Genomic DNA, 27,359 nt, shown 5'->3' with positions numbered 1-27,359 from the left:
TTATTGGTCCAGGCCGTAATGTTTGTAATCCTCCAGTCTTCTGATAGCTCCCCCATTACGGCGCCCCAAATTTCTACCCGCCTTTAATGCAAAATCCTTCAAAATGCACGGTTTCACAGCAAGGAACTCCGCACTCATTGTGAACGCTCCTGCTGGAGATTTTGTGTTCATACAGACAGCAAGGAGCCGAGCGGTTGTTTACCTGTGAGGTTGGTTGGTTAGCTGAGCAGGTCGGAGCTAGCAACAAGTTGCTGAGACACCGAGGCAGAGAGAGAGAAAGATGCAATAGGGTCTGTTGCCCCTCTTCCCCAGCAGAGGCTGCCTGTTCTCTGCAGTACAAACGGAAACTGAGTTTCAACTTGCAGAAAACCAGTTTCCTTTCCTGAAATGGGTGCTACCAGCGATGACTTTTAAGTTGTCGATTCACACAGCTCAGAAACAGACCCTTCAGTCCAACTGAACATAATCCCACCCGTCCACGCTTGGCTCATATCCTCCAAACCTTTCCTAATCATGTACTTAGAGAACTTATGGGTGGCACGGTGGCACGGTGGTTAGCACTGCTGCCCCAGAGACCCGGGTTCAATTCCCACCTCGGGCAACTGCCTGCGTGGGAGTTTGCACATTTTCCCCGTGTCTGTGTGGGTTTCCTCCGGGTGCTCCAGTTTCCTCCCACAATCCAAAAATGTTAGGTGAATTGGCCGTGCTAAATTGCCCGTAGTGTTAGGGGAATGGGTCTGGGTGGGTTGCTCATCGGAGAGTCGGTGTAGACTTGTTGGGCCGAAGGGCCTGTTTCCACACTGTAAGTAATCTAATCTAGAACAGTACATGCGGAGTGGACTCGATGGGCCGAATGGCCTTACTTCCACTCCTATGTCTTATGCCCTTCAGCCCACAGCGTTGTGCTAAGCATTTATATTAATCGAAGATCAACCTAACATACACACCCCTCAATTTGCTGCCATCCATGTGCTTATCCAGCAGTCACTTAGCTGTCCCGAGTGTCTCAGACTCTGCTACCACTGCTGGCAGTACATCCCACACACCCGCCAATCTCTGTGTAAAGAACCCACCTCTGACGTCTCCCATATACCTTCCTCCAATCACCTTAAAACTACGACCCCTCATGACAGCCATCTCCTCCCTGGGGAAAAGTCTCTGGCTATCTGCTCTATCTATGCCTCTCATTCTACCAAGTCACCTTCTTTTCTCCAGCATGAGAAGCCCTAGCACATCTATACATTGTACCTGTACGCACTCCACACACACGCACCACTCTCCATGTAAATAAAATTGCCCCTCATGTCTTTTTTTTAATCTGTCTCCTCGCTTCTTCAAAGTATGCCCCCTGGACTTGAAATCCCCCATCCTCGGCCAAAGACACCTGTCATTCGCCTTATCCATGCCCCTCATGATTTTATACCTACATCTTAAACCTACATAAAGCCATCCCTCAACCCCTACGCTCCAGTGAAAACAACTCCCAGCCTACCCAGCCTCTCCTTAGAACTCAGACCTTCCATTCTGAGCAACCTCCCGGTAAATCCCTTCTGAACCTGGACCTACTTAAACCGGAGACGGTTTAATAATCTCCTTCCTGTGACAGGGCGACCGGAACTGGACACAGTGCTCCAGACGAGACCTCACCAATGTCCTGTACAACCCCAACTTGGCGTGCCTGACTCCTGTACTCCAAGGTCTGAGCAATGAAGGCAACAGTCTTGCCTTCTTAACCTCCCTGTCTACATGTGACACAAATTACAAAGGCTACGACAACGGATGAATGGGCACCACACAACAGTCAACAGACAGGAGGGTTCCCTCCCAGTTGGGGAACACTTCAGCAGTCCAGGACATTCAGCCTCGGACCTTCAGGTGACCATCCTCCAGGGTGGACTTTGGGACAGGCAGCAGAGGAAAGTGGCTGAGCAGAGGCAGATAGCTAAGTTCGGAACCCATAGGGGGGGCCTCAACCGGGACCTTGGGCTCATGTCACATTACAGGTGATCACCATTGTACTACACACACACACACACACACACACACACACATATTCCTACACAGGCACACACTCTCACATACACACGGACACAGGTACACACAGACACCCACACACACCCTTATAGACACACACACTCCCACACGCACCCCCTCACAGATTTAAGACACTCTGCACTCACTACACACACACACACACACACACACACACACACACACAAAGACCCACATGCACACATATATTTTGTGGGGTGAATTTGTACTTGCAGAGTTACATTGTACTTTGCTCAAAAACTGCATGCATTCATATAGAACTCTGAGCTCATAAACTGTATGAATTTTGTAAAACTCTGTTATCTCACTTTTTAGACAGAGAACACAGGGGGCTAACACTTTCAACATATTGTCTAGCTATCACCCATTATTAACAGCTAACCCAAGATTGCGACTTTTAAAAAAAAAGGGTTTTGTGATTTACACATGAAAGAAATGAAACTATCACTGTATTCTAACAAATGAAAGGCTTAACAGACAATCAATTTTTCAATGTATAATTTCAGTCACATCACACTGCAAATTTTTGCTATAAATTCTGTGTTACGATCGAGCCCACCACTACCACCTGATGAAGGAGCGTCGCTCCGAAAGCTAGTGTGCTTCCAATTAAACCTGTTGGACTATAACCTGGTGTTGTGTGATTTTTAACTTTGTACACCCCAGTCCAACACCGGCATCTCCAAATCAAATTACAAAGAATTATGTACCCGAATCCCTGTGTCTCTCTGTTCAACACTACCCAAGACCCTACCGTTAATTGGAAAAGTCCTGTCCTTGCTTGTTAACTCGCGTTTCTCTGAATTAAACTCCATCTGCCACTCCTCAGCCCATTGACCCAATGGATCGAGATCCACTTCATCACCAATTCTAGACTTACTGACCATGCCTCCTGCATTCTCATCCAAACGATGAACAACAGAGGACCCAGTACCAACCCCTGTGGAACAACACTGGTCACTGGCCTCCAATCCTACACCACCCTCTTGAATGCAATTTGCAAACTCACTGAATCCCATGTGATCTAACTGTACTAGTTACTGGATTAGTGGTGCTGGAAGAGCACAGCAGTTCAGGGAGTATCCGAGGAGCAGGAAAATCGACGTTTCAGGCAAAAGCCCTTCATCACTAACTGTACTAGTTAGTCTACCATGCAGAACCTTGTCAAAACAACATCTATTGCTCTGCCCTCATCAGTCTTTTTGGTCACTTCATTAAAGAAAATCTAAATCAAGTTTGGGAGACACAATTTGCCTCACGCAAAACCATGCTAACTATCCCAAACCAATACCAGTGTTGTATGCGCTACTGGAATATCTGGGCTATGGGCAACACAGTAGGGAAAGAGTTTCCTGGAAAATTGTCTTCGGACCCGGAAACATTTCACTGTATCAGTTCAAGCATGGACAAGGAGACCTCATGCTGACGTTTAACCGTTCCCACCCTCACCAGGGCCTCGGCTCCTGAACCATTCACAGAGAGCACGGAGGGAGCGGCCTCACAAACATCCTGTACAAACTCAACATGACATCCCAACTCAAAGGGCCAAGCTACGGTTTTAACATCCTGTCGAAATGAGATGCAAATTTCAAAGAATTATGTCTCTGAGCCCCCTAGGTCTCTCTGTTCGACAACACTACCCAAGGCCTGACTTTTATTGCATAAGTCCTGCCCCTGTTTGTTCTGCCAAAATGCAATTCCTCAAATTTATCCAGGAGTTTAATTTAGATGAAAGTGAGGTGCTGCATTTTGGAAGGGAAAATCTTAGCAGGACTGAGACACTTAATGGTAAGGTCCTGGGGAGTGTTGCTGAACAAAGAGACCTTGGAGTGCAGGTTCATAGCTCCTTGAAAGTGGAGTCGCAGGTAGATAGGATAGTGAAGGCAGTGTTTGATATATTCCTTTATTGGTCAGAGGATTGAGTACAGGAGTTGGGAGGTCATGTTGTGGCTGTACAGGACATTGGTTAGGCCACTGTTGTGTGCAATTCTGGTCTCCCTGCTATAGGAAGGATATTGTAAAACTTGGAAGGGTTCAGAAAAGATGTGCAAGGATGTTACCAGGATTGGAGGATTTGAGCTACAGGGAGACACTGAATAGGCTGGGGCAATTTTCCCTGGAGCGTCAGAGACTGGTATAAGGGGGTGTTTATAAGGTCTGTCTATGTATGTGTGTAAGGGAGAGTTTGTAACGTTTATCTGTGTGCGTAGGGGAGAATTTATAAGGTCATACGTGTATGTAAGGGAGAGTTTGTAAGGTTAAACTCTGTGTGCAAGGGACAGTTCGGAAAGTTTATCTGTGTGTGTAGGGGGAGAGTGTATAAGGTTTGGCTGTGCGTGTGAGGGAGAGTTTATCTGATATATCTGTGTGTGTGAGGGAGAGTTTATCAGTTTATCTGTGTGTGTAGGGGGAGAGTTTATAAAGTTTATCTGTGTATGTAAGGGAGAGTTTATAAAGTTTATGTGTGTGTGTGTAAGGGAGAGTTTATAAAGTTTGCCTGTTTGTGAGAGGGTGAGGTTTATAAAGTTTATCTGCATGTGTAAGACAGTTTATCAGTTTATCTGTGTGTTTAAGAGAGTTTATAAATTAATGTGTGTGTGAGGGAGAGTTCATAAAGTTTATGTGTGTAAGGCAAAGTTTATAAAGTTTGTGTGTGTGTGTAAGGGAGAGTTTATAAAGTTTATGTGTGTGTGTTTGTGAGAGGGAGCCTTGGTAAAGTTCGTCTGTGTGTCAGGGCATGTTTATAAAGTTTGCCTGTTTTTTGTGTAAGGAGGAGTATATCAAATCTGTCTGTGTGTGTGTGTCTGTAAGAAGGAATTTATAAGGGGATTAAAGTTTAAATCAGGTAACATTACGTAGGTTTGCGTCTGTTTTTACCTGCAGCGATAACTTCAAGTAATTAACAATCCTTGTCTAGCACTGAAATCTGATCCACGCTGTCTCCTAACCCTATTCAGGTAGATTGGGGTACTGCATCTATCTTTTATTAAAATAAGTCTTTGGAGACACTGTGGAAATAGTGAGGGTCAGGTTCCAGTGATTGTGGTTCTTCCTGTGGATGACAATGACAGTGACAGGGGGACATTCTGAAGAAGTGACCCTGAACTCGAAACATTAATTTTCTCTCTCTCTGGACAGATACTGCCAGATTTGCTGTGTGTCTCCAGCACCTCCTCTTTTGAGTTTGGTGTTTCCAGGTTATTTCCCAGATCATTATTTCGTTAACTTACAGTCAAAGGCACAGCTTGTTTCAAACAGTCAGCCAGCAGTTGAAGGAGTGCTTAAAGGTCTATTTTAAATTCATGATTTGCCGGTGTTGGACTGGGGTGTACAAAGTTAAAAATCACACAACACCAGGTTATAGTCCAACAGGTTTAATTGGAAGCACACTCGCTTTCGGAGCGACAATCACCTGACGAAGGAGCTAGGGTGCTTCCAATTAAACCTGTTGGACGATAACCTGGGTGTTGTGTGATTTTTAGCTTTATTTTAAATTCTGCGTTGGTGAGCAATGAAACTTTACATTTCATTCCATTTCTGCCTTCATTCCAGACTTTTTCCTCCTTCCGTACAAAGAATTATTTCCTCATCTCACTACTAAGAGGTCCAGCTCCATTTATTCCCACCCTACATGGTATTCCAGGCTTTCCACATGGTTCCTCCCTGCCTCAGCTTCCCAAAGGTGACAAACCCCTGAACGTCCGGGTAGTAACACCTGGCTTTGTGTCACTTTTATTTTTCTCAGGCTAAAATCCTACATCACCGTCCATCTCTGTTCCAGAGACAGTGCTATCACTGAGAGCAGTTTTTTTCTCTCTCTCTCTGTCCCCAGGGGGCAGTCAGTAAATGAATCGACTCGTTGCTGCTTCTAATGTTACAGGATGGGATCGATCTGTGGCCTAGCAATGGAGGCTGAAAGCAGCCTACCCCTGGGGATCAGCAGTCTCACCACACCAGTCCCTGAGTGACTAGTTCCAGATAACCCAAACTACAGCTGCAGGGGAGGGTAGCAAACTGGAGGGAGAGAGAGAGAGAGAGAGAGGAGAAAGGAAGAGGAAGTGAGAGAGAGAGAGAGCACAAGGGAGAAAGAGACAGAGCAAGAGGGAGAGAGAGAGACAAGGTCAGAGAGAGAGACAAGGTAAGGGAGAGAGAGAGAGAGACACACACACACCACCTGGTGTTGGCTGTGGCACCAGTAAATGAGAATGGCAGAAATAGCCCTGTTTGCCCTGGGTGAGGTGGTGGCTCAGTGGTTAGCGCTGCTGCCAGGGACCTGGGTTCGATTCCGCCCTCAGGCGATTGTTTGTGTGGAGTTTGCACATTCTCTTTCCAAGTTAATAGCTTCCTTCCTCAACCAGGATAAATTATGAGCAGAGCTGCAAATCTGGCCTTATCTCAACAGTGACTCCGAACCCCACGACGGATCACGGCTTCAGGTTAAACACGGGCAAGGAACCCTCCCGCTGGTTCCCCCTTACAGCACTCCCTCGGCTGATGGATCAATAACCCCACCACTCCGTGTAGAACCACCCTTAGAGGGTGGTAAGGGTACAGAGGGTGCTCTGGGGTGGGGCGGGTGGATATCAGTGCCCACCACCAACAGTGGCTCAGGGACAGCAGCATTCCGGATCGGGCCGGTCAGGTCCGAAAGGACATCGCTGCTGGACTGGGGTCTGAGGCAGGTTGGGGTGTGGGGGGTGTGGGGGAGGGGGAACCAACAGGAGGGAGAAACCCCCCGACCCTCATCCTCACCAGCCAGCCGGCTGCAGATGTATCTGTCCATGACAGCGTCGGTGAGAGTGACCACCGCCCTGTCCTTATGGAGACAAAGTCCCACCTTCCCATTGAGAATCCCCTCCATCGGGTTGGGGTGGCTCTATCCCCAATGGGACAGACTTCAAACAGACCCAGCAGCTCAAGACTGGGGCATCCATGAGGTGCTGTGGGCTATCAACAGCAGCAGAACGGCCCTCCAGCACAATCTGGGACCTCATGGCCCTGTATATCCCCCTCACTCACCCATTACCGTCAAGCCAGGGGGGTCAACCCTGGTTCAATGGAGAGTGCAGGAGGGCATGCTGGGAGCAGCACCAGGCAGGCCCTGAGGATGAGGCGACAAACAAGAACATGTGAATTTCGAACAAGTGTAGGCCATTCGGCCCCTTGAGCCATTCAATAAGCCGATCTGGCTCCCCCCACTTTCCCAACCATACCGGATAACCTTTGACCCCCCCTTGTTTATCGAAAGTCAATCCACCTCTGCCTTACAAAAACTCTACCTGCACCACCTTTTGAGAAGGGGGCGCCCAAAGGCACCTGATCCTCTTGAGAAAAAAAAGCTTTTTCACCTCAGCTCTGTTAGAAATGTGCATTTTAAACAGTGAGCCCATATTTCTACCCTCTACGATAAGAGGGAACATCATCTCCACCGCCGAGGGGCAATCAAACAGTTGATGGTCAGAATCTTTTTCTCCCCCCACAGTTGAAACATCTCATACTCGAGGGGCAGGCATTTCAGGTGAGACGGGGAAAGTTCAAAGGAGGTGTGTGAGCAGCACTTTTTTTTTTACAGAGAGCGATAAGAATGTGGACCGGGGTGGAGGCAGGTATGTTAGGGGTGTTTACGGGGGTTTTAGAAACAGCAAGGAATGGAGCGAGGACAGGCAGAAGGTTTAGTTTGGCATCCTGTGTGGCACAACATCGTGGGCCAAAGGATCCATTCGTGTGCTGTACTGTTCTATGCCTCAAATATTGCTCAGACCTTGGAGTACAGGAGTTGGGGACGCCATGTTGGGGTTGTACAGGACATTGGTGAGGCCTCGTCTGGAGCACTGTGTCCAGTTCCGGTCGCCCTGTTACAGGAAGGGGTTTATTAAATCGGAGAGGGTTCAGACGGGATTTACTGGGAGGATGCCGGGAATGGGGAGTTTGAGTCATAAGAAGAGACTGGGACTTTTTTCACTGGACAGTAGAAGATTCACAGGTGACCTTACAGAGGTTTATAAAAATACTGAGTGGTATAGATTGGGTTAATGGTGCGCATTTTTCCTCCAGGATGGGGGATTTTAAGACGAGGGGGTGTGTTTTTAAGGTGAGAGGAGAGACATTTTTAAAAAACAAACATGAAGGGCAAATGTTTTACACAAAGAGTGACTCACGTGTGGAATGAACTTTGTGAGGAAGTGGTGGATGTGGGTACAGTTACAACATTTAAAAAGACATTTGGATAAGGACATGACTAGGAGGGATATGGGCCAGGAGCAGGCAGGTGGGACTAGTTTAGTTTGGGATTATGGTCGGCATGGACTGGTTGGGCCGAAGGGTTGGTGTCTGCGCTGTCTGAGTCTATGAGCATTCTAGGTACTAGCCTGGTAAACCTTTACTGAACTAGCTCCAACTCACTTACATCATCCTTAACTAAGGACAACTGATGCTATGCTCAGTACTCCAAATGTACTCTCACCAATGCCCTGTATAACTCAAATATAACCTCCCTAATCTTGTATCCAATCAACCTCAGAATAGATTGTAACACAGTATGAGCTACCACATTGTTCAGTCCTAGACTTCCAAGCCATTTGTCTAGTTGTACACACACAAGGTTCCAGCTGCGCTCCCAACCCAAAAAAGCAAACCCATTTATCCCTACTTTGTCGCCTGCTCACCAACCATGCTTTTATCCATGTCGATACCTTACCCTCGACTCCACAAACGTTTATTGTCCAATTGTCAAACATCTTTCTGGTGATCAAACTACAGCAAATCCCCTGGTTCTCCTTTATCTGCAGCAGGTTTCGCTTTTTAAAATTGGGCGAGCATCTCTTTCACCAAACCATGTTGACTCTGCCCCATTTCTTTGCAAACGCCCTTCTAACCTCTTTTTAGGGATAGCTCCCAACATTTCCGCCTGACAGATGTTACACAAAGTGACGGAGAGCTTCCTGCTTTAATGCCTCCCTTTCTGTTTGAAATAAAGGAGTCACCATTCGCGATTTTCCGAGGTGGGGGGAGTATTCGATCACACTCCTGACTTGTGCCCTGGACATGATGGGCAGGCTTTGTGGAGTCAGGAAGAATTACTCCAGCACAGTGTTCCTCACCTCTGACCTGCTCTTGTAGCCGCTGTGTTTATGTGGCGAGTCCAGTTGAGCTCCTGGTCCAAGGTAAACGCCAAGGTGTTGACAGTGGGGGAATTCAGTGATGGTAACACCATTGAATGGCAAGGGACGCTCAGCTCCTGATCTCAACTACAGCCTTGGTTCAAACTTGGACAAAAGAGCTGAATTCCAGAGGGGAGGGGAAGAGGGACATCAAGGAGCCCTGGCAAAACCGGCATCTGTTGTAATCAGGGGGCCAACTTCCCGCTGGTTAGAGTCATACCTGACACACAGGGGAAGATGGTCAGGGCTGTTGGAGGGTCAGTCATCTCAGCTCCAGGACATCTCTGCATCAAGTGTCCTAGGCCCCAACCATCTTCAGCTGCTTCATCAACGGCCTTCCCTCCCTCATAAGGTCAGAAGTGGGGATGCTCGCCAATGTTCAGCAGTATTCGTGACTCCTCAGAGACTGAAGCAGTCCGTGTCCAAATGCAGTGAAAGCTACACTATACCCAGGCTTGGGCTAACAAGTGACAAGTAACATTCATGATGGGCTATGACCATCTCCAATAACCTCTGTCCTTTGACATTCAATGGTGTTACCAGCACTGAGTCATGAGTTCATGGAATGCCCTGCCAGTAGCAGTGCTGGACTCTCCCTCTTTATGGGCATTTAAACAGGCATTGGATAGGCATATGGAGGATAGTGGGCTAGTGTAGGTTAGGTGGGCTTGGGTCGGCACAACATCGAGGGCCGAAGGGTCTGTACTGCGCAGTATTTTTCTATGTTTTATGAATCATTTACAGATGACACAAAGATTGGTGGAGTAGCAGAAAGCATAGGGGACTGTCAAAGAATACAGCCGAATATAGATAGACTGGAGAGTTGGGTGGAGAACTGGCAGATGGAGTTCAATCATGGCAAAATGTGAGGTGATGTGTTTTGGAAGGTCTAATTCTAGAGTAAACTATACTGTAAATTGGAAGAGACATGCAGATCCTTGGACTCCTCCATCGCCAGACCATAACAACACGACGGTTGGAGGAAGAGCGCCTCATCTTCCGCCTAGGAACCCTCCAACCACAAGGGAGGAACTCAGATTTCTCCAGTTTCCTCATTTCCCCTCCCCCCCACCTTGTCTCAGTCAAATCCCTCGAACTCAGCACCGCCTTCCTAACCTGTAATCTTCTTCCTGACCTCTCCGCCCCCACCCCACTCCGGCCTATCACCCTCACCTTGACCTCCTTCCACCTATCGCATCTCCATCGCCCCTCCCCCACGTCCCTCCTCCCCACCTTTTATCTTAGCCTGCTGGACACACTTTCCTCATTCCTGAAGAAGGGCTTAAGCCCGAAACGTCGAATCTCCTGTTCCTTGGATGCTGCCTGACCTGCTGCGCTTTTCCAGCAACACATTTTCAGCTGTAAATTGGAAGAGCCTTGGGAAAAGTTGACAGGCAGAGAGATCTGGGAGCTCAGGGTCCATTGTACCCTGAAGGTGGCTGCACAGGTGGATAGAGTGGTCAGGAAGGCATATGGTATGCTTGCCTTCGCCAGACAGGGTGTCGAACAGCAGTTCAGGTAACATCCAAGGAGCAACAAAATCGACATTTCGGGCAAAAGCCCTTTGTCAGGAATAAAGATGGAGGGCTTTTGCCCGAAACGTCGATCTCGCTGCTCCTCGGATGCTACCTGAACCGCTGTGCTCTTCCAGCACCACTGATCCAGAATCTGGTTTCCAGCATCTGCAGTCATTAATTTTTACCTCGGGTATTGAATATAAGAGCTGGCAGGTCATGTTAAAATCGTACAAGACTTTGGTTCGGGCGCGTTTAGAATGCTGCGTACAGTTCTGGTCTGGATGTGGACGCTTTGGAGTGGGTGCAGAGAAGGTTTACCAGGAGGTTGCCTGGTATGGAAGGTGCCAGCGATGAAGAGAGGTTGAGTAGGTGTTTTCATTAGAAAAAAAAGATTGATGGGGGACCTGATTGAGGTCTACAAAATCATGAAGGGGATAGACGGGGTGGTGGGAGAGAAGCTTTTTGCCAGGGATTCAAGAACGAGAGGTGAAAGATTAAGGGGGACACACGCAGCTAGTAATTTACACAGAGGGTGGTAGGTTCCTGGAACACGTTGCCAGTAGAGGTAGTAGAGACAGGCACACTAGATTCATTTAAGGTGTGTCTGGACTGATGCATGAGGAAGTGGGGAGCAGAGGGATACAGATCCTTAGGAATTCAACAATAGGTTTAGACAGTGGATTTGGATCAGCACAAGCTTGGAGGACCAAAGGGCCTGTTCCTGGGCTGTAAATTTTCTTTGTTCTTCGTTATCCCGGGGGTCACCATTGACCAGAAACTGAAATGGACTAGCCACATAGACACAGCGGCTACAAGAGCAGGTCAGAGGCTGGGAATCCTGCAGTAACTCCCCTCCCGAATCCCCAAAGCCTGTCCCACCATCTACAAGGCAGAAGTCACGAGTGTGATGGGGGCAGCTCCAACAATACTCAAGGAACTTGACCCCATCCAGGTCAAAGCTGTCCACTGGATTGGCCCCACACCCACAAACACCCCCTCCCTCCCTCCCTGCCCCCACCAACGCTCAGTAGCCGCAGTGTGGACCATCTACAAGGTGCCCTGCAGAAATTCCCCAAAGACCCTCAGGCAGCACCTTCCAAACCCCACGGCCACTTCCATCCAGAAGGACAAGGGGCAGCAGGTACATGGGAACACCAGCCCCCTGCAAGTTCCCCTCCGAGCCCCTCACCATCCCATCTCGGAAATATATCTCCGTTCCCCTCAGTGTGGCTGGGGCCGAATCCTGGAATACCCTCCCTCAGGGCATTGTGGGCCTACCCACAGCACACGGACTGCAGCTCAGCAATACCTTCTCAAGGGGGGGGGGGCAACTGGGGACGGGTACCAATTGTCAGTGAGGCCCACATCTCATGAAACAACCAAACGAGCAAGGAGAACCGATTAAGAGAGAGACAAAAACAGGCAGCGAGAGAGAAATAGCAGCAGCAAAGGCAACAGCACAATGGCACAACAGACTGGGAGAGAAAGAGAGAGATGGAGAGAATGAGAGAGGGAGGAGGGACACACAAAACTAGATGGAGGGGGAGGGGGGTGGGAACAGACATGGGGAGAGACAGAGGTTAAAACACATTAACTACAAAGCACAAAGAGAGTTCTCACAGTTTGAGGGAAAGGGGTGTGGGCTCCTGAAACTCCCACATATCGGAAAGTCTGCTCGCACAAAGAAATGAGACGCAGACACTGTTTAAAACGTAGTTAAAATCATCCCACTTTTAATATTGAAGTAAATTTACTCTGAAGATACTTTCGGAAAAATATATAGCGAACATCTTGCACGATCAAAGTATATATCTTATTTAATTACAGTTCAGAGAAATACATTTGCAGGCACCATATGGTATGGAACATCAGTTAAACACATCACACACTTCATATCAAACATTTACACACACCGGGCAGTCAGTCCGTTCCCCCTATCGGAGGGGGATTAACCCCCTCACCCACCCTCTCCCCATTTACACACACCGGGCAGTCTGTTCCCCCTATCGGAGGGGATTAACCCCCTCACCCACCCTCTCCCCATTTACACACACCAGGCAGTCAGTTCCCCCTATCGGAGGGGGATTAACCCCCTCATCCACTCTCTCATTTACACACACCGGGCAGTCTGTTCCCCCTATCGGAAGGGGATTAACCCCCTCACCCACCCTCTCCCCATTTACACACACCGGGCAGTCTGTTCCCCCTATCGGAGGGGGATTAACCCCCTCACCCACCCTCTCCCCATTTACACACACCGGGCAGTCTGTTCCCCCTATCGGAGGGGGATTAACCCCGTCACCCGCCCTCTTCCCATTTACAGACACCGGGCAGGCCGGGAGAGGGGTGTGGGTAGGTGCGAGGTGAAGGAGTGTGGGGACAGAATGAGGGGAGTAGGTTCAGAAGGCAATGCAGTAGAAGAGGGAGGGGTGCGTGGAGGGTGGACTGAGGAGATGGTGCAGGGGGAATGAGCAGAGGGAGGAAGGAATGAGGAGAGCAGGAGCTGGTGACGCGAGGGCTGTGAAGCGATGGTTCGAGGAAGGTGAGGACAGAAAGCTTGCAGAGGGAACTACAGGAGAGGGAGGGCAGAGAGGGAGTGAAGGGTGGGTAGGAATGAATGAGATAAAGGTGGGGAGGAAGCAGGGACGTGAGGAGTTACATGAGTGAGTAAAGGAAGGAGCAGCGTGAGGATAGTGGGGAAAGAGAGTAGGGGGTTCTGGGGACGCGTAAAGGAGGTACGGAGTGAGCAAGGCTGAGGAAGAATGGGGGAGGAAGGGGTTCAGGAGGAGGGGGAGTGCGGGTGGATGAGGGAGAGCGTGAGGGCAGGAGGGGGGAGCACCAGCGGAAAGGACTTGGGGCAAGCAGGGTGAGTGAGATGGAGGGGGCTGGGACCGGAGGTGTGCGGGGTGGAGGGGGGATGGAGGAGCCCGGGATGGGGGGCAGTGTGACAAGAGGGGTGGGAGTGCGAATGGGGGAGGGAGTGTGAGGGGAGTGGGGGAGGGAGGAGCATGAGGAGGATGAATGCAGGGGGGAGAGGGGAAGCGCAGGGGGGTGAAGGAGTTTTTGGGGAGAGCATGAGAGGGATGGGGGGTGAGAGCGCAACGGGAAAGAGGGAGTTGGGAGCTATGGGGGAGGGAGGGGGGATCGCGATGGGAGGGGGGTGATGGGGAAGCGTGAGGGGGAGGAGCGCAAGGGGAGGGAGGGGGAGGAGGGCAAGGGGAGAGTTGGTAGTGAGCGAGGGGAGGGGTGCAGTGTGCAAGGTGAGGGAGGGTGAGAGCGCTGGAGAGAGGGCGAGGGGAGCGGGCGAGGGGGAGATCGCGAGGGGGAGTGGGAGGGAGGGGAGAGTGTGAGGGGCAGAGGGGGAGTGAGGGTGCGCAAGGGCAGGGAGGCACATGCCACAATAGGGTGTGAGTGTGAATGGGGATGGGGAGGGGAAGGTGAGGGATGGAGAGTGCGCGACAAGAGGTGTGTGTGTGTGTGTGGGGGGGGGTAGCGTGAGGCAGGTACTGGTTGCGAGTGCGGGAGGCGAGGCGTTATCCGCAGTGTGCCCGCTCCGGGTGGGGCAAAGGGGGAGGGGGCGGTGATGGTGTCGAGGATCCGCCCGCACTCTCTCTCTCTCTCCCTCTCTGTGTCCATGTCCGTCCGACTCCGTCTCACACCCCCGGCCCGACGTCACCTCGCACCGACCCTCTCGGTCCCTGGATGCTGGAAAGGGGTAGTGGGGGGAATGGGAATGGAGGTGGAGGAGGGGACGGGGGAGGGGCAAGGGGAGGAGGGGGCGGGGCAAGGGGAGGAGGGGCGGGGCAAGGGGAGGAGGGGGCGGGGCAGGTTAGGGAAGAGGGGGCGGGGCGGGGCGGGGAAAGGGGCGGGTCGGGGAAAGGGGCGGGGCAGGTGGGGGAATGGGGCGGGGCGGGGAAAGGGGCGGGGCGTGTCGGGGAAGAGGGGGCGGGGCGGGGCGGGGAAAGGGGCGGGACGGGTCAGGGGAGGGGGCGGGGCAGGTCGGGGAAGAAGGGGCGGGGCAGATCGGGGAAGGGGTCGGGGAAAGGGGCGGGGCGTGGAAGGGGGTGGGCGGGGGCGTGGAAGGGGGCGGGGGGCGAGGCGTGGAAGGGGGCGGGGCGTTGAAGGGCGGGGCGTGGGATGGGGCGGGGGCGGGGCGGGGCGGGCGTGGAAGGGGGTGGGCGGGGGCGGGGCGTGGAAGGGGGCGGGGCGAGGCGTGGAAGGGGGCGGGGCGTGGAAGGGGGCGGGGTATCAGTCCCTCAGCGGCGGGGGTTGGGGCGGGGGTGATGCCGGTCCCGGTCCGGGTGCGGGGCCGGGCTCGGTGTCCGCGCCGTTCTCGCTCACCCAGCGCCGCTTGAAGCGCAGTTTGAGGGGCATGAGGGAGCTGCCGGGCTCGGCCCCGCGGGGGGGGGGCGGCGGCGGCGGAGCTGGGGGCCGGGGCCGGGGCCGGCTGCGGAGGCACTGGGCTGGGCCCAGCCTGGGGCGGGTCGGCGGCGCGGGGCTTGCGGCCGGGCGGCGGGGCCTGGAGCCTGATGCTGGGGGCGGGCGGCTGGTCCCCGGGGCCGGGGGGGAGCGGGCGGGGGGCCGGGGCCGGGTACCGCGGCAGCGGGAAGGAGCGCGGGCTCAGGTGGTACTGGTAGACGGAGCGGGCGTGGGCCTGCAGCCACAGGCTCATCTCCTCCGGGTTGAAGCTGAAGCGCACCCCCCCGGGGCCGGGGCCTGGGCCCGGGCTCAGGCCGAAGCCCGGCCCTAGCGGCGGCGGCGGCGGGGCCCCGGGGGAGAAGGGGCTGAGCGGCTCCGGCTGGTACAGCCGCACGGCGGGGCCGGGGCCAGGGGGCGGGTAGCGGAGCCTGGCCTCGGCCGCCTCCTGCTCCGGGGAGGCCCGGCGGCGGCGGGGGGCTGCAGCCGCCAGCACCAGCCCGGGAGCGGCGCTGCTGCTGCAACAACCCGGGGACAGGGGCTCCGGGCCCGGGAAGGTGAACAGGGAGGAGCCGCTGGGGATGGGGGGAGCGCTCTGGGGCACGGCACCTGCCGGCAGCAGCGGCAGCGGGGGGGGGGGGGGGGGGGGGGGGGGGGGGGGGGGGGGGAGAGAGGTGGGAGGGGGGAGGGAGTGGGGGAGGGGGGAGGGAGGGGGGGGAGGGGGGGGGGGGGGGGGGGGGGGGGGGGGGGTGGGGGGGGGGGGGGGGTGGGGGGGGGGGGGGGGGGGTGGGGGGGGGAGGGGAGGGGGGGGGGGAGGGAGTGGGGGGGGGAGGGAGTGGGGAGGAGGGGAGGGAGTGGGGGGGAGGGGAGGGGGGAGGGAGGGGGGGGGAGGGAGGGGAGGGGAAGGGGGGAGGGGAGTGGGGGAGGAGGGGAGGGGAAAGGGAGTGGGGAGGGAGGGGGAGGAGGGGAGAGGGAGTGGGAGGGGGGGAGAGAGAGGGGGGAGGAGGGGAGTGGGAGGGAGGGAGTGGGAGGAGGGGAGGGAGGGGGAGTGGGAGGGAGGGGAGTGGGAGGGGGTGTGGGAGGGAGGGGAGTGTGGTGAGAGGGGAGTGTGAGGTGAGTGGGAGGGGAGGTGGGAGGTGAGGGGGAGAGGGAGTGGGAGTGTGAGGGAGGGGAATGGGAGGGGAGGGTAGTAGGAGGTGAGGTGAGTGAGAGGGGAGTAGGAGGTGAGGTGAGAGGGAGGGGACGTAGGAAGGGGAGAGGAGGGAGGTGGGGATGGCAAATTTAAATAAAGAAAACATTAGACGTTGCAATTCGACAAAGTTCATCTTCCAAATGTAGAGAGAGCAAGCTGGGGGAGGCAGAGACCGGGAATATCTCTCACACACACACACAGATGGACAGGAGAGGCTGCTCGGATGCAGCCTGACCTGCTGTGCTTTTCCAGCACCACTCTGATCTCAACTCGGGTTTCCAGCATCCGCGGTCCACACGTTTGCCTTGGAGAGGGATTAGACTACCAGGGGACAGGGCCAAAGTGGTGACCGCAGCTGCTGGGGATGAGTGTGGCCCTGGGAAAGCACAGCCTGGGTCAGGAGTATCCCAGTGAAGGGCTTTTGCCCGAAACGTCGATTCCCCCCCTTGCTCCCTGGGATGCTGCCTGGCCCTGCTGGGGCTTTCCCACCGCTGCGCTGTGTCTTGACTCTTTCCAGTGGACGGGCCCTGTGTCCTGTCCTGACGGTGCGCTTGCGCCCGAAACCTCGGCTCTCCTGCTCCCTGGGATGCTCCCTGATGCAGGCTCTGCCTTGCCAGCACCGCACGCTCTCATCTGGACTCTAACCTCCAGCAGCTGCAGTACTCACTTCACCTTGGACATTTACCCCCCCCCCCCCCCCTCCCAAATCCCAAATCCCACACTCTCTCCTGGCCACTGGAAGTCTAATCCCTGTCCTGTAGACCTCCGTGACATTCCCTGTCTCTGCCCCCCCCACCAATCACCTTGCTCTCTGTTCTGGAAGATGTCTCGAAGATTAAAGTGTTCAAGAAATGAGTGAACTAACCTATAGATTTTTTTTAAAGCTTAGAACCGCTGGAAACAGGCCCTTTAGCCCAACAGGGGCAGCCCAGAGGCTAGCACTGCTGCCTCACGGCGCCAGGGACCCAGGTTTGACTCCAGCCTTGGGTGACTGTCTGTGTGGAGTTGGCACGTTCTCCCCGTGTCTGCGTGGGTTCCCTCCCACAGTCCAAAGATGCGCAGCTCAGGTGAACTGGCCGTGCTAAATTGCCCACAGTGTTGGGTGCATCAGTCAGAGGGAAACGGGTCTGGGAGGGTGGGTGTGGACTTGTTGAGCTGAAGGGCCTGTTTCTACACTGTAGAGGAATCTAATCTAACCCAAATACAAAGTCCACACTGACCCATCGAAGAGGAACCCACCCAGCCCCATACCCCCTCCCCGTATTACCTACTTCCCTACTGATGCACCTCATACTGTAGGCCGTTTAGCAAGGCCAACTCACTTGACCTGCGCATCTTTGGATTGTGAGAGGAAACCCACGTAGACCCAGGGAGAATGTGCGAACTCTCAGGCTGGAGAGATCATAGCATCTCGACAGTGCGGTAAGGAGTCATTTGGCCGATGGAGATGGCACAGCCCATCTGAAGGGCATCCCACTCACTCCCCTGTCCTCACTCACTTCCCATGGCCATTCTGCCCGAAACCCGGTACATCTTCAGACTGTGGGAGGAAACCAGAGCACCCAGAGGAAACCCACGCAGACACGGGGAGAACGTGCAAACTCCACACAGACAGTTACCAGAGGCTGGAATCGAACCCGGGTCCCTGGCACTGTGAGCCACCGTGTCAGCCTTGGGATAACAGATTTGCACCCTGTCTTCTCATCTCAGCCTGAACCCCGTTTCTGACAGCCTACTACTCTCACTTGCTTACCAAAGCCTGGCATAATTCTCACTGGCCAGGATGTACGCCCTTCTCTGAGTAACGCCGGACTTCCACTCTGTGAACACGCCAGACTCCTGCAAATCTCTTATTCCACAAATAGACCAATTTGAACGCCTCGATTAGATTTCAATCTGTAGTTCACTCCCTGACATCTGTTATTCTATACATAAACCATCCTGAACTCTTCAAGGAGATTGCAGTCAGTAACTAACTCCTGGGTATCTGTAATTCCACATACAACCCACTCTGAATTCCTCAATAAGATTCCAGTCTGTAACTCACTCTCGGTATCTGTTCCTGTACATACCACCAAGGACTGAAGGGCCTATACTGCGCTGAAGAAAATATAACCCACCATGAGCTCCTTGGTTAGACTCCAGTCTGTAATGCACTCTCGGTATCTGTTATTCGATATAAAAACTACCCTAAACCCCTCGATTAGATTCCAGTCTGTAACTCATACCTGGGTATCTGTTATTCTACATTTACGGTGCCCTGAATCCTTTGATTAGATTCCAGTCTGTAACGCACTCCCAGAATCTTTTGTTCTATATATAAACCACCCTGAACCCCCCCCCCGATGAAATTCCAGTCTAATTCACTCTGGGCTATCTGTTATCCTACATATAACCCATGCAGAACCTTTCAATTAGATTCCAATCTGTAACTCATTCCCAGATATCTTGATTCCACAAGTAAACCACCCTGAATTCCTCCCTGATACTGTATTCCAGTCTGTGACGCATTGCCAGGCCTCTGTTATTCTATAGATTAACCACATTGAACCTTGCAATTAAATTCCAGACTACAACACACTCCCGGGTATGTGTTATTCTACGTATAAAACACCCTGAACCCCTTCATTAGATTCCAGTCTGTAATTCACTCCTGGGGTATCTGTTATTCTGTATATAACCCACCCTGAACCCCTCAATTAGATTCCAGTTTGTAACTCACTCCTGGGTATCTGTTATTCTATATATAACCCACCTGAACCCCTCGATAAGATTCCAGTCTGTAACTCACTCCCGGGGTATCTGTTATTCAGTATATAACCCACCCTGAACCCCTCGATTAGATTCCTGTCTAACTCACTCCTGGGTGTCTATTATTCTGTATATAACCCACCCTGAACCCCTCGATTAGATTCCAGTCTGTAACTCCCTCCTGGGTATCTGTTATTCTGTATATAACCCACCCTGAACCCCTCGGTTAGATTCCAGTCTGTAACTCCCTCCTGGGGTATCTGTTATTCTGTATGTAACCCACCCTGAACCCCTCAATTAGATTCCTGTCTGTAACTCACACCTGGGTGTCTATTATTCTGTATATAACCCACCCTGAATCCCTCGATTAGATTCTAGTCATTAGCTCACGCCAAGGTATCGGTTATGCTATACGTAACCCACCCTGAACCACTCGATTAGGTTAGGTGTGTAACGCCCTCCTGGGTATCTGTTATTCTGTATATAAACCACCCTGAACCCCTTGATTAGATTCCTTTCTGGAACTCACTCTCGGCTATCTGTTATTATTTATATAACCCACCCTGAACCACTCAATCAGATTGCAGTCTGTAACTGACTCCTGTGAATCTATTATTCTACATATATACCACCCTGAACTCCTCAATTAGATTCCAATCTGAAACTCACTCCCGGGGTATCTGTTATTCTATTAACAACCCACCCTGAACCTATTGATTAGATTCCAACCTGTAACTCACTATTTGTTACCTTTAATATATAAAACCAGTCCCTAACACCTAGTTTAGATTCCAGTCTGGAACACATTCCTGGATAGTTTTATTCAGTATATAAACCACACTGAAATCCTCAATGACATTTCAATCTGTATTCATTCCCAGGTCTCTTGATTCTGTATATAAATCACCCTGAACCTGTCAATTAGATTCCAGTCTGTAACTCCCTCCCGGGTATCCGTTATTCTGTATATAACCCACTCTTAACCCCTCGATTAGATTCCAGTCTGTAACTCACTCCCGGGGTATCTGTTATTCTGTATATAACCCACCCTGAACACCTCGATTAGATTCCAGTCTATAACTCACTTCCGGATATCTGTTAATCTGTATATAACCCACCCTGAACCTATTGATTAGATTCCAGTCTGTAACTCACGCCCAGCTATCTGTTGTTCTGTATATAAACCACCCTGAACCCCTCGATTAGATTCCAGTCTGTAACTCCATTCCGGGGTATCTGTTATTCTGTATATAACCCACCCTGAACCCCTCGATTAGATTCCAGTATGTAACTCCATTCCGGGGTATCTGTTATTCTGTATATAACCCACCCTGAACCCCTCGATTAGGTTATGTCTGTAACGCCTTCCTGGGTATCTGTTATTCTGTATATAAACCACCCTGAACCCCTCAATTTGATTCCAGTCTGTAACTCACTCCCGGGTATCTGTTATTCTGTATATAACCCACCCTGAACTCCTCAATTAGATTCCAGTCTGTAACTCACTCCCGGGTATCTGTTATTCTATTAACAACGCACCCTGAACATCTCTATTAGATTCCAGTCTGTAACTCACCCCTGGGTATCTGTTATTCTATAGATAATCCACCCTGAACCCCTCGATCAGATTGTGGTCTGTAACTGACTCCTGGGAATCTGTTATTCTACATATAACCCACCCTGAACCCCTCGATTAGGTAATGTCTGTAACGCCTTCCTGGGTATCTGTTATTCTGTATATAACCCACCCTGAACACCTCGATTAGATTCCAGTCTGTAACTCACTTCCGGGTATCTGTTAATCTGTATATAACCCACCCTGAACCTATTGATTAGATTCCAGTCTGTAACTCACGCCCAGCTATCTGTTGTTCTGTATATAAACCACCCTGAACCCCTCGATTAGATTCCAGTCTGTAACTCCATTCCGGGGTATCTGTTATTCTGTATATAACCCACCCTGAACCCCTCGATTAGATTCCAGTATGTAACTCCATTCCGGGGTATCTGTTATTCTGTATATAACCCACCCTGAAACCCTCGATTAGGTTATGTCTGTAACACCTACCTGGGTATCTGTTATTCTGTATATAAACCACCCTGAACCCCTCAATTTGATTCCAGTCTGTCACTCACTCCGGGTATCTGTTATTCTGTATATAACCCACCCTGAACTCCTCAATTAGATTCCAGTCTGTAACTCACCCCTGGGTATCTGTTATTCTATAGATAATCCACCCTGAACCCCTCGATCAGATTGTGGTCTGTAACTGACTCCTGGGAATCTGTTATTCTACATATAACCCACCCTGAACCCCTCGATTAGATTCCAGTCTGTAACTCACTCCCGGGTATCTGTTATTCTGTATATAACCCACCCTGAACTCCTCGATTAGATTCCAGTCTGTAACTCACTCCTGGATAGTTTTATTCAGTATATAAGCCACACTGAAATCCTCAATGACATTCAATCTTTATTCATTCCCAGGTCTCTTGATTCTGTATATAAATCACCCTGAACCTGTCAATTAGATTCCAGTCTGTAACTCCCTCCCGGGGTATCTGTTATTCTGTATATAACCCACCCTGAACCCCTCAGTTAGATTCCAGGCTGTAACTCACTTCCGGATTATCTGTTATTATTTATATAACCCACCCTGAACCCATTGATCATATTGCGGTCTGTAACTGGCTCCTGGGTATCTGTTATTCAACATATATACCATCCTGAACCCCTCGATTAGATTCCAGTCTGTAACTCACTCCCGGGGTATCTGTTATTCTGAACATAACCCACCCTGAACCCCTCGATTAGATTCCAGTCTGTAACTCACTCCAACTATCTGTTATTCTTTATATAAATCACCCCGAGCCCCTGGAACACATTCCAGTCTGCAACTCACTCTCGGGTATGTGTTATTAGTTATATCAACCAACCTGAACCCCTCAACTATATTCCAGGCTGCAACTCAGTCCCGGAATTTTATTATTCTTGATATAAATCACCCCAAACCCCTCGGGTATCTGTTATTATTTATATAACCCAGCCTGAACCCCTTGATCAGATTGCGGTCTGTAACTGACTCCTGGATATCTGTTATTCTGTATTTAAACTACTTTGAACCCCTTCATTAGATTCAAGTCTGTAACTCACTCCAGGCTATCTGTTATTTTGTATATAACCCACCCCAAATCCCTTGATTAGATTCAAGTCTGTAACTCAATCCCGGGGTATCTGTTATTCTGTGTATAACCCACCCTGAACCCCTCGATTAGAATCCAGTCTGTAACTCACTCCCGGGGTATCTGTTATTCTGTATATAACCCACCCTGAACCCCTCGATTAGATTCCAGCCTGTAACTCACTCCCAGGTATCTGTTATTCTGTATATAACCCACCCTGAACACCTCGATTAGATTCCAGTCTATAACTCACTTCCGGGTATCTGTTAATCTGTATATAACCCACCCTGAACCTATTGATTAGATTCCAGTCTGTAACTCACGCCCAGCTATCTGTTGTTCTGTATATAAACCACCCTGAACCCCTCGATTAGATTCCAGTCTGTAACTCCATTCCGGGGTATCTGTTATTCTGTATATAACCCACCCTGAACCCCTCGATTAGATTCCAGTATGTAACTCCATTCCGGGGTATCTGTTATTCTGTATATAACCCACCCTGAACCCCTCGATTAGGTTATGTCTGTAACGCCTTCCTGGGTATCTGTTATTCTGTATATAAACCACCCTGAACCCCTCAATTTGATTCCAGTCTGTAACTCACTCCCGAGTATCTGTTATTCTGTATATAACCCACCCTGAACCCCTCGATTAGATTCCAGTCTGTAACTCACTCCCGGGTATCTGTTATTCTATTAACAACGCACCCTGAACATCTCTATTAGATTCCAGTCTGTAACTCACCCCTGGGTATCTGTTATTCTATAGATAATCCACCCTGAACCCCTCGATCAGATTGTGGTCTGTAACTGACTCCTGGGAATCTGTTATTCTACATATAACCCACCCTGAACACCTTGATTAGATTCCAGTCTGTAACTCACTCCCGGGGTATCTGTTATTCTGTATATAACCCACCCTGAAACCCTCGATTAGATTTCAGTCTGTAACTCACTCCTGGGGATCTGTTATTCCGTGTATAACCCACCCTGAACCCCTCGATTAGATTCCAGTCTGTAACTCACTCCTGGATAGTTTTATTCAGTATATAAGCCACACTGAAATCCTCAATGACATTCAATCTTTATTCATTCCCAGGTCTCTTGATTCTGTATATAAATCACCCTGAACCTGTCAATTAGATTCCAGTCGTAACTCACTCCCGGGGATCTGTTATTCTGTATATAGCCCACCCTGAACCTCTCAATTAGGTTATGTCTGTAACGCCTTCCTGGGTATCTGTTATTCTGTATATAAACCACCCTGAACCCCTCAATTAGATTCCAGTCTGTAACTCACTCCCAGGTATCTATTATTCTGTATATAACCCACCCCAAATCCCTTGGCTAGATTCCAGTCTATGAGTTCCCCTCCAGAAGATTGACTCTGACTTAGCATTACACTCACCAGATCCTCGTACGTCGATGAAGGGATAGTTCACCATCAGCATTTTATTGAAGTTAAACTTATAAGTAAATCGTTTCCCTTTGGTTTTGTGGAGAATTCTCTTGTTGTAGTAATACCTGGGTAAAGGAGTAAAAGGTTAATGAGTTGGGGAGACACAGAGATGGGAAGCAGTCAGGAGGTGGGGGAAGAGAGATAGACACACACACAGAAATGAGGGAGAGACAGAGTTAGAGGCACAGTGACCGAGACATGGGAACAGACGGTGGGGGAAGAGAGAGAATGAGACACACACAGAGTGTGGATGGAGAGAGGGAGGATTAAGAAGGGGTGGGGGGGGCAGAATGTGTGAGAGAGAGAGAGAGAGATTTGGGGGAATGAAGAATTCAAGAGAAAGAGATATGGGGGATTGAGAATGAGAGAACGAGAAATGGGGGGGGATGGAGAATAAGAGACAGCAAGAAATGGGGGGATGGAGAATGAGAGAGAGAAATGGGGGCTTAGAGGGTGTGTGTGAGAGAGAATAGAAAAGAGACAGACATGGAAAGAGACAGATGGGGGATATAGATAGAGAGAGAGAGGGAAGGGAGAATGGTGGAGATGGAGAATGAGAAAGGAAGGGAGGTAAAATAAGAGGGGGGGGGCGGGGTGGGAAAATGAGAGAGGAGGTGGGGGATGGGGAATCAGAGAGAGGGTGTGGGGAGTTTGGAGAATGAGGGGGGAGGGATGCGGATGAGAGGGGGTGTTTGTGTTGGGAGGGGGGGTGTGGAGAGTGCAGGGTGTTGGAGAAGCAGGGGAAGGGAGACCAAATCAAGATACAGCCAGCTGGGGCAGTCACAAAGGGAGGGGGGTCAGAGACATGGTGGGAAACAAGAGGGTGAGGCAGTGAGATGGGAATGACACCAGTCAAGTCTGGGGCACAGAGAGAGGGTGATGCTCGGGTTCAGGAGTAGAGGGTGGGGGGTGACAATGTGATAGGGGAGACAGCAAAAGAGCAAGAGGTAGAGGGCCTGGACATGGGTACTGGACAAAGCTGGATAGAGGGAAAAAGCAGAGGGAGGGAAGGCTGGGCAGGCAGACAGACGGGGGAGAAAGAGAGGATGAGAGATACTGTGGGAGCTCTGTTAGATACTGTTAGATACTCTGTATCTAACCCCGTGCTGTCCCTGTCCTGGGAGTGTTAGATGGGGGATAGTGTAGAGGGAGCTTTACTCTGTATCTAACGCTGTACTGTCGCTGTCCTGGGAGTGTTTGATGGGAGACAGTGTAGAGGGAGCTTTATTCTGTATCTAACCCCGTGCTGTCCCTATCCTGGGAGTGTTTGATGGGGGTCAGTGTAGAGGGAGCTTTACTCTGTATCTAACCCCGTGCTGTCCCTGTCCTGGGAGTGTTTGATGGGGGTCAGTGTAGAGGGAGCTTTACTCTGTATCTAACCCCATGCTGTCCCTGTCCTCGGAGTGTTTGATGGCAACAGCGTAGAGGGAGCTTTACTCTGTATCTAAGCCCGTGCTGTCCCTGCCCTGGGAGGGTTTGGTTTTGACCAGCAGACACCGACCGGATCCCGCTGCTTACCTGAGGGCTCGGCTGAGCTTGTCATAGTTCATCTGCGGTTTACACTTCCTCATTCCCCAGAGCCGAGCCACCTCGTCTGGGTCCTTGATGACAAACTCTCCGTAATCTCCCTGCCAGGCGATGACTTCCCGGTATTCCTCCTTCCGCAGCAGGTCCAGGATGAAGTGCCAGAGCTGGACTTGGCGACTCCCGGGGCTAGAGTCAGGCTTGTAGGCCCAGTCTGGGTAGGCCAAGCCTGCGACAGCAGGCCCGGAAACACAGAACAGAGACAGGCGGTTAGGGGACTGACACAGCCCAAGATTTGAACCCCTAAAATCATGGCCTGAGACTCGGATACCGGGAGGGAGCCATTCAGTCCATCACGAGCCAGTTAAACAAGACAGGGGAGACAGCCATTCGGCCCCTCTTGAGCCATTCACGCCAGAAGAGAGGAAGAACGTTCAGCCCGCTTGAGTCTGTTAGACCAGAGGAGACTGCTCAGCCCTTCTCAAGGAAGCTCATTCAGCCTCTCTTCAAGCTGGGAGGAAGGACATTCACCACACCTCAAGGTGGGCCATTCAGCCCCCAGTTGATTCCGCCCCCAACATGTCCATCCTCCCTCCCCTGTATCCCCAGGCACCCTCCCCGTGCCCTGAACGACTTACCCACCGGCCGTGCTCCCCCAACCCACCCACCCCTGCCACACACTTTCCCCCCCAACCCACCCACCCCCGCCAGACTCTATTCTCCCCCTCCGCCCACCCACCCACCCCTGCCACACTCTTCTCCCCCACCCACCCCGCCACACTCTCTCCGGCCCACGCAGGACTCCACCAAGACTGCCCGCACCCCCTCCCCCGCCCGCCTTGCCCACCGCCCCCGGACCCCCGCTGCCAGCCCCCCCGTTGGACATCGGCGCGGTGCCCCACCCCACCGTGGCTCGGCTCGGCTCCCCCTCGCCTCACCCACTCCGTTACTGCTGTCGTCCTCCTCCTCCCCCTCCTCTCCTTTCACCCCGGCGGTCTTCATGGCTCCAGGGCGGTGGGAGGGCGGTTGTGGGCAAGGTGGCAGTGGGGTGAGGACGGGGGTGGGGGCGGTGTACGTGTTCGTGTCAGAGCCCTGAGACAAAAAGGGGGACAAACAAAAAAAAATCAAACAAATCAAACCCAAAGGCACACTCTACTGTTTTTTTTTGGCCGGCTGAAAAAGAAACAGTTGGTGCCTTTAAGGGGGGGGCGGGGAGGGAGGACTTGCCCCTTTAACTGGAGACCCCACATTCCTCCAGGGGGACCATCTTGCCCCCACGAACCCCCTCCTCCTCCACCAAGATCCAGTCGCTGCCTGGGTGATACCGGAAGTCGTCGCGCCCTTGATGACGCACTTCCTGCCCAGCGTGGTAAGCGGGGAGGTGCCGAGCGGCGACGCCCCGCTGATGACGATGGGTCGAAGCCCGACTGTGACGGCCCCGCATTACCGAATCCGCGCGGCCACCCCCGTTCACCGCAAGGGCCGGGGGCGACCGAACCCCATCGCCGCCCGCCAGGCGAGCTCCGACCTGTTTTCTTTTTTAACTGTTCTCCAGCGCCGAGCGGCGTCCAAGATGGCGGCGGCCGTCGCCATCTTGGTGCGGGGCAAACCGAGAGTGAGACGCGTGCGCAACTCCCGCGGGGGGGTGGGGAAAATGGCCCCCTGCCATCTTGGTGCGGGGCGAACCGTGAGTGGGACGCATGCGCAATTCCCGCGGGGGGGTGGCCCGTTGGCATCTTGTTGCGGGGTAAACCGTGAGTGGGACGCATGCGCAATCGCCGCGTGGGGGGGAGAATGGCCCGGTGCCATCTTGGTGCGGGGCAAACCGTAAGTGGGACGCGTGCGCAACTCCCGCGGGGTGGAGGATAAATGGCCCGGTGCCATCTTGGTGCGGGGCGGACTACGCATGCGTGACTGCAGCGAGGGTCTGCCTTGACCAAGGGAACAGGTTCCTCTTAAAGGGACCACGCTTGACTTTAAAGTCAAGTCTTCAAGGTGGGGGTGGTGTTGGGATAGTGTTGAATACCACCACACTAGTAACCCAGTGGCCTGTTTGACAAGTGGCTCAAATCCCACTGCAGCAACTTAATTTCAGTTGGTGAGAAT

General features: G+C 51.9%; 1 protein-coding gene across 1 annotated transcript; it reads right to left on the bottom strand.

The window, feature by feature from the left end:
• On the bottom strand, window positions 1-26,845 carry LOC132809917 (ETS domain-containing transcription factor ERF-like). Its single transcript, XM_060822601.1, has 6 exons — window positions 26,782-26,845; window positions 26,192-26,345; window positions 25,248-25,482; window positions 23,679-23,794; window positions 15,017-15,754; window positions 1-149 (listed from the first exon to the last, which is right to left on the bottom strand). The coding sequence occupies exons 2-6, from the start codon at window positions 26,253-26,255 to the stop codon at window positions 1-3; spliced, it is 1,302 nt and encodes a 433-aa protein (XP_060678584.1). The 5' UTR covers window positions 26,256-26,345; window positions 26,782-26,845.
• Between the last annotated feature and the right edge of the window lie 514 nt (window positions 26,846-27,359).

Source organism: Hemiscyllium ocellatum, unplaced genomic scaffold (genome assembly GCF_020745735.1).
Source record: "Hemiscyllium ocellatum isolate sHemOce1 unplaced genomic scaffold, sHemOce1.pat.X.cur. scaffold_1413_pat_ctg1, whole genome shotgun sequence".
NCBI classification, from domain to species: Eukaryota; Metazoa; Chordata; class Chondrichthyes; order Orectolobiformes; family Hemiscylliidae; genus Hemiscyllium; species Hemiscyllium ocellatum.
This window is presented reverse-complemented; position numbering and strand designations above follow the sequence as displayed.

Bases quoted from the DNA above. Each gene is read 5' to 3' on its own strand.
- LOC132809917 (XM_060822601.1), bottom strand. From the start codon at position 26,255: ATGAAGACCGCCGGGGTGAAAGGAGAGGAGGGGGAGGAGGAGGACGAC. The intron at 23,795-25,247 runs GTAAGCAGCGGG...TCCTTTACCCAG, and splicing joins AAGCTCAGCCGAGCCCTCAG to GTATTACTACAACAAGAGAA. The intron at 15,755-23,678 runs GTGAGTGTAATG...TGCTGCCGGCAG, and splicing joins CATCGACGTACGAGGATCTG to GTGCCGTGCCCCAGAGCGCT.